General features: G+C 34.0%; 1 protein-coding gene across 1 annotated transcript; it reads left to right on the top strand.

Moving 5' to 3' along the window:
• The first annotated feature begins 1,580 nt into the window (after window positions 1–1,580).
• LOC123886016 lies at window positions 1,581–4,871 on the top strand. The gene is made up of 5 exons (XM_045935353.1): window positions 1,581–1,726; window positions 2,365–2,483; window positions 3,143–3,404; window positions 4,244–4,331; window positions 4,753–4,871. The coding sequence occupies exons 3-5, from the start codon at window positions 3,162–3,164 to the stop codon at window positions 4,869–4,871; spliced, it is 450 nt and encodes a 149-aa protein (XP_045791309.1). The 5' UTR covers window positions 1,581–1,726; window positions 2,365–2,483; window positions 3,143–3,161.
• Window positions 4,872–6,713: the final 1,842 nt, after the last annotated feature.

Below are 6,713 nucleotides of genomic sequence, written 5' to 3'. Positions count from 1 at the left end.
CTCTCGTTTTGTGAGAGGAACCAGTATAAACTGCTTGTGTGTTTTTCTCTCTCTCTCTTGTTATTATTTGTGTTATTTATCCGCTGCGAACGTAGTTGAGTTAAGAACTTGAAAAAGTTTTAACTTAGCTAAAACACAATTCAACCCCCCCCTTCTTGTGTTTTCACACCTTCACTTACCACTTCACCTTGCTCGTTAAGTTTGTTTCTGAATACCCATTTTGTTCCAATAATGTTCTTATGAGATGGTCTGGGCACCAGAGTCCACACATCATTTCTTTGAAATTGATTCAGCTCTTCTTGCATAGCCACTATCCAAGCATCATCTTTCAGAGCTTCAACAATTTTTGAAGGTTCCACCATTGAGATTAATTGAGATCTTGTCTTTCTTGGACTATCTTTATTCCCAAGTATTAGTTCCTCTGGATGAGATGACTTGTACTTGAAAGTATTTCTTGGAGGTTCATCATCTTCAGACTCATCAACAGCTGGTTCAGGAGCTGCTTCATTATTTTGAGGTTCAGAGTCTGTTGGAACTATCCTGTTCAGAGGTTCTTCAGAAAAAGGATGTTCTGAGTAGTTTGGAATGTCTGAATACTGATTATCTGATACCACTACAAGAAAAATGTGTTGTAGCTTCAAATAAATTAGCGTCTGCCACGACACTGACGCTACTAGCGTTTATATTGCGTCTATACATTGGATGCTATGACTTTTCTATTTTAAATTTTAGTTTTAAATGATTTTTTAACATAGAGTCCGCTTTTGGAGACGGTACATGGACACTGCAAAAATAAATAAAAACAATGCTACTTAGCGTCTGTTGAGGCTGACGCCATCCATCATTAAATCATTAAATTAAATTGAAAAAGAAAGAGCAAAAACTCTTGTATTTTTTTTCATTAATAATTAATAATTAATCTAACATTCATAAATAAATAAATTTATTAAAAAACAAATCTGTCTCTTCCTCAAATGGTTCCTCTTCTTTGAACCCTAGTTTATCGCGTGCCGTCACCTTCAAACACCTCACCTCACTTCGCCCTCACGCTCATAGCTCAACGCATGGCACATCGTCGATCTGCCTTTCTCCGCCGATCTTGTGTCGTTTCTCAACCCTTCTCAGTCGTTCTCCGCTGATTTGTGACTCATGCTCTCTGGTTGCTTGTCAATATTATGTATGTTAGAGATTCAAGTGAATGATTTTAGGGAAGTAAACTCTTTCAGTTTTATTACTTATTTGTTGATGTTTGATTTTCATGCCTTATTGTTAGCACTTAGATGACTCTTTTTGTTCTATTCTCTAGGTTTGCAAATTTAACTCTCTGGCATTATTTTTATTTTTTGTTATTATCTAATTCATATATATATTTTAAAGTTAACTCTCTAGGTTTTCTGGTTTCATTTCTCCAAAAAGAACTGCTGATAAAATTTTATTAGCAATAGAATGTAGAAACCACTCTATTTTTGTTTTTCATCAAAGTATACATGCAAGAGAAATCACATATTGTTGGCATGTTAGTGTCGAAAGAGATCCCCAATTGAAGGAAGTGAGAAAATCATGGCAATTAACTTTTTATACATATTCAGTATTGTGTGTATTATATAACATATTACTAAAATCTGTTATGATTTGTATTTGCAGAGGTACGTACATGGCTGACATAGGAAAGGTATGGCCTGTGCTGATTTGTATCAAGTTATTATTGACATCTATACGCTCTAAGGTAAGCTCAAACACTCCTCTTTTTTCTAGTAACTTATAAAAATTTGTGTCTCATATGTTATTTTGCTTCTGCTGGGTTGGTGTCCTGTTATTTTGCATTTGATTGTGATAGTAATATGTTTGTTGGTTGGGTTGGGTTCTTTGTAAGTTGGAGGTTTGGTGTGAGTGCAATTGCATTCACTAGTTTTTTTTTTTTTTTCCTGTTTAGGTTCTATTAGTCTTGAGCACTTCTCTAATTAATTTTTTGGTCATATTATGATTATAATAGATCTACTGAGTCTGTACCGACTAACATGTATGGTAACACCAGCAGCTCCACCAACATATCCTGCATCTTATGGATATCTGCCTCCACTGAAATGCAGTGCAGTGCATCAATTTGATTATTTTTTACTGTTGTTTTTTTATATTTTATTTTGGAGTTTCAATAGTCAATGATATGTTGGACAAGTTGATAATTGTAAGTGTGAACGAGCCTTCTTTACTTGCCGATGCTGAAGACCTAGGGATACACATCAAGCTTGATACAAATATATAATGGAACTATTATTGTATCACATCTTTTCTGTTGTGGCTTCTGTCTTATTTATTTTTCTGGTAATGTGGGGGGATAATTATGAAAATGTGATGATATTGCAGATATACTAGTATTTGAATGACCAAAAGCAGCTCATTGATTCGTTGACCTCTTTGCAAGATTGTTCACTTCCATTGAAATACTATCTTAGAGGTTGCTTTATTGTGCTTCAGCACTCCATGTAAGCTCTTTCTCTCTTCTTTCCTCTATTCGTTTTCCAATTTCAGTATTCAATTTCAATTCGAAACCCTTTCCCCTCTATTACTCAATCTCAATTCGCCCTTGACCAGTTGTTGGCTTGATGTGTGAATTTCTTGTTTAGTAGTTCTACTATATGAATTGGATGCAATTCGGATGATTAGAATTGTTTACCCACTCTTACTCTAATTGTAAGCTGTAGCAGATCTTTTTAATAATAGATATGTTATTTATGCAATAATTTTGCCTCTTTGGAGCCAAATTAGCAACATCCAGGAACTTTGTATGTTGAATGCTATTAAATTTCTTTTGCACACAAATGAAATTATGAGTCGTATTATTTATTTGAAAGTGATTCTATTTTGCAATTGACTTTTCATGCTTTTGATATTAATTATTTGTATATTGGAGATATTTTACTTAATATTTTAACATTTCTCTAATAGTAGTGATAATAGTATATCCTCCTATAGTATGATTCTAGCTCTTTGTATACTATGATTGACCTTTTCATCTCATATTAATTTCAATTATTGTTTCTTTACTACAATATTGTGATTTATTTTCTGTTATAGTATGTTCTTCGTGCTGCTGCTGCATAAGTTTTTGGTTTGTGTGCTTCTCAGCGTTTCTGGTTTGCAGTTTGGTTTCTGAAGTCTGAATGCGAACCCTTTACCTTCTCTGCGAGACCACCGTGAGACCACGCGAAAGTTGTTTGATACGACACCATCACTATCTTCAATCAATGGCTCCAATTGCAGTGAGAGATGTGATTCCAGATGGAACGTTAGCACACCTCAATGACGAACGTAAACCTCAATCTGTTTCTATTAATTCCCTCTCCACCGGTGAAAAAAGTTATCATCATTGTTGTTCTCTTGGTGCTTTCACTCCCCACTTGAAGGTTAATTTTTACAACTTTCATGTTCAATTTAAGATTCATGAATGCTTCAAAATTGGGGCTTCTTTCTAGACATGGATTATATATGGCTTGTTAGATGGATTTGTATTGTATTTTCTTTTTCTAATTATAAATAAATTGGATTCTATTGACTAAACCACTATGGCATGCAACTGAGGATGTTAATATCACTACGACATGCAACTGCGGATGTTAATAAAAGAGAAATATTATGCTAAGATGCATCATGTAGTCCTTATAAGTCTATGAAGGTTTGGAAATGAATGTATATGAATAATATCAATTCTACAACTGAATATAAAACAATTTGCAAGAATGAAATTAGTATTTAAATAGATTATGGTAATTTTATATTTAGGTGAGAGAGATAGTAATTTTAACGAGTATATCGGTAAACATTATGGTCATAACTTATGAGAAATTATGGTTGCCATTATGAAAGATAATAATTTTTTGATATATTTTGAGCAATATAAGTGACTTTCATTGATGCATTTTTAAAAGAAAAATAGGACTAAAGTGTCGGCTCAGTGTATTTGTGTTCTAGTTTGGTGGTGTTGAGTTAATTCAATGTATTTGTGTACTGGTATCCAAGTTTGGTGGTGTTGAGTTAAGGGTTTGGTGGTGTTTGTGTAATATAGCTTTGGTTTTCCTTATAATATTAATAATTAATGGTTGAGAGTTCTGAACTATTATTATGCATTTCAAGTTGATAAAGTTTATCGGTAAATATGAATATCATATCTAAATTAGTTGATTATCTTATTTCGTTTTTGCTATGATTTGATGGGTTCATAAACACTTTGAATTTGATCTGATAGGTTTTGCCATGCACGCCCCCCTCATTCTTTTCAATTGTTCCTCAAATCAAGTGGATCGATCTCTTGGAAGAGAAAATTTCATCAAATGGTTAGTAGAGAATAAACTCATAAATTTTATTCATACTTATAAATCATGAGCACATATTGTTTTATTGCTTACTTGCACATGATATTGCATGTTAGTTTTGCTAGTGGCATAGTGTTGATATTATGGAATGCTTAAATTTGACATTTTCAACAAGTATTACTAATCCAAGGATGGGATATAAGTTCTACTGATGACATAAGAATCACACGAACTCATTGATGTCAAAGAGTAGAGTCATGCACTAAGTCTAGGACTTATTACATATTCACTAGTGTTTTGCAATCAATAGCATTTGCATTGGAGTCTCTGCATTTGGGTAGGTGCTTTCAAGTCTTCTATACTCACTTTGAAACTGAATTTATAAATTTTGGCTAGGTGCTTTTGGGGTTTGTATTGATATTGGTGTCATATCCATTTACAGGAACATCTGGAACATATGAGCCAATTGACACAATGAAGACAGTCAAAGAAGATGATGAAAGTTGGACATCATTGCCACTATTTGAGCACTTGTACCAAAATGTCTTGCTTTATGCTTGATTAGTATAATTGAATCTGTTAGCATCAATGTATAGGTAGGGTTTTTTTGCAATTGATGCAATCATTTGCATAGGTTGTTGGTAGGCGAATTTCTATTAGACTAGTGGACTTTTAAGTTTTTCTAGATTCATCATAGGCATATTGGTCCAAGGATGGGATATAAGTTCTACTGATGACATTATTTTTGTTGCATTTCAAGGTTAATTGCATAAATACAATTGTATTCTTTTTGCCTTATCATCATAGGATATTTATGTTCTTGGCTTTCTTTTATGCCTGACACTTCATATTATCTTTGGTTTTGATGATTATATTGGTAGAGATGTATGGTTGTGAGAAACTATGGTTGCAACTATGAAAGATAATTTTTTGATGTATTTTTAGTAATACAGGTATTTGCCTTTCTAGTATCAGTTATTGGAAAGAAAAAAAAACCAGAAGCGTCTGCTTAAGCTGACGCTATATAATTCAGAAACTAACGTATAGCATCGCATCATGAACAGACGCTACAGTTAGCGTCTGCTAAGCGGACTCTACAGCTGACATTGTATGGCACCAATATATATCAATAGCGTCACCCAAAAACCGAAGCTACTAGCGTCTGCCTATATACATGTCACTAGCTTCAACTTAGCGTCTAATAAAACGGACGCCAAATAGCGTCTACTGGACGCAACTGTCTAGCTTCGGGCATTTAAGTGTCCGCCACGATGTGGACACTAAGCAGACGCTAATTACACTATAGCGTCCGTTTTTTGCCATTTAGCGTCTCATTTTGGCCGACGCTCCAGAGCAGTTTTCTAGTAGTGTACCTGAAATTTAGAGAAACCTTCCACAAGCTCTAACACTTGGTCAGGCTCTTTGTCATCAAATTTGACATGCATAGTTTCTTCCACAGTATGTGTTTCAGAAATATACAGTCTGTATGCTTTTGAGCGTTCAGAGTATCCAATAAAGATACCCTTATAACCTCTAGCCTCAAATTTCTTAAGATGAACTTTATTGTTTAGAATGTAACAGGTACATCCAAATTGATGAAAATAAGAAATATCAGGTTTTCTTCCTTTGAACAGTTCATAAGCTGTTTTGTTCAACTTAGATCTGATATAGATTCTATTTTGAATATAACATGCTGTGTTTACAACTTCTGCCCATAAAAACTTTGCTACATTTGTTTCATGCATCATGGTTCTGGCCATTTCTTGCAGAGTTCTATTCTTTCTTTCTACAACCCCATTTTGTTGAGGAGTTCTAGGAGAAGAGAATTCATGCAAGATGCCATATTTTTCACAAAAGGTTTCAAAAGGTTCATTTTCAAATTCCCCACCATGATCACTTCTTACTTTTAAAATGGTGTAGCCTTTTTCATTTTGAATTTGTTTGCAGAAGATGCTAAACTCATCATAAGCTTCATCTTTTGTTCTTAGGAATTTCACCCAAGTCCACCTACTGTAATCATCAACAATCACCAATCCATATTTCTTTCCATTAATAGAGGCAGTGTTAACTGGCCCAAACAAATCAATGTGAAGAAGTTCCAATGGTCTTGAGGTAGAGACAATGTTCTTAGGTTTAAAAGAGGATTTAGTGATCTTTCCTTTTTTACATGAACCACAAAGTGTATTTGAATGATATTTAATTTTTGGCAAACCTCTGACAAGATCAAGCTTGTTAAGCTTAGAGATTAACCTCCAGTTAGCATGGCCTAATCTCTTATGCCAGATCCATTTTTCTTCAATCAATGTCAAAAGACAAACCACTTTTTGTTCATTCAAGTCAGAAATTGATTTTATAAACATTGTTCTTTCTCATTCCTTTGAATACTATGGATTTGTCAGATTG

This window comes from Trifolium pratense, linkage group LG5 (assembly GCF_020283565.1).
Source record: "Trifolium pratense cultivar HEN17-A07 linkage group LG5, ARS_RC_1.1, whole genome shotgun sequence".
Classification (NCBI taxonomy): Eukaryota; Viridiplantae; Streptophyta; class Magnoliopsida; order Fabales; family Fabaceae; genus Trifolium; species Trifolium pratense.
The sequence above is the reverse complement of the archived record's forward strand: the minus strand, read 5'-3'. Positions and strand labels throughout refer to the sequence as shown.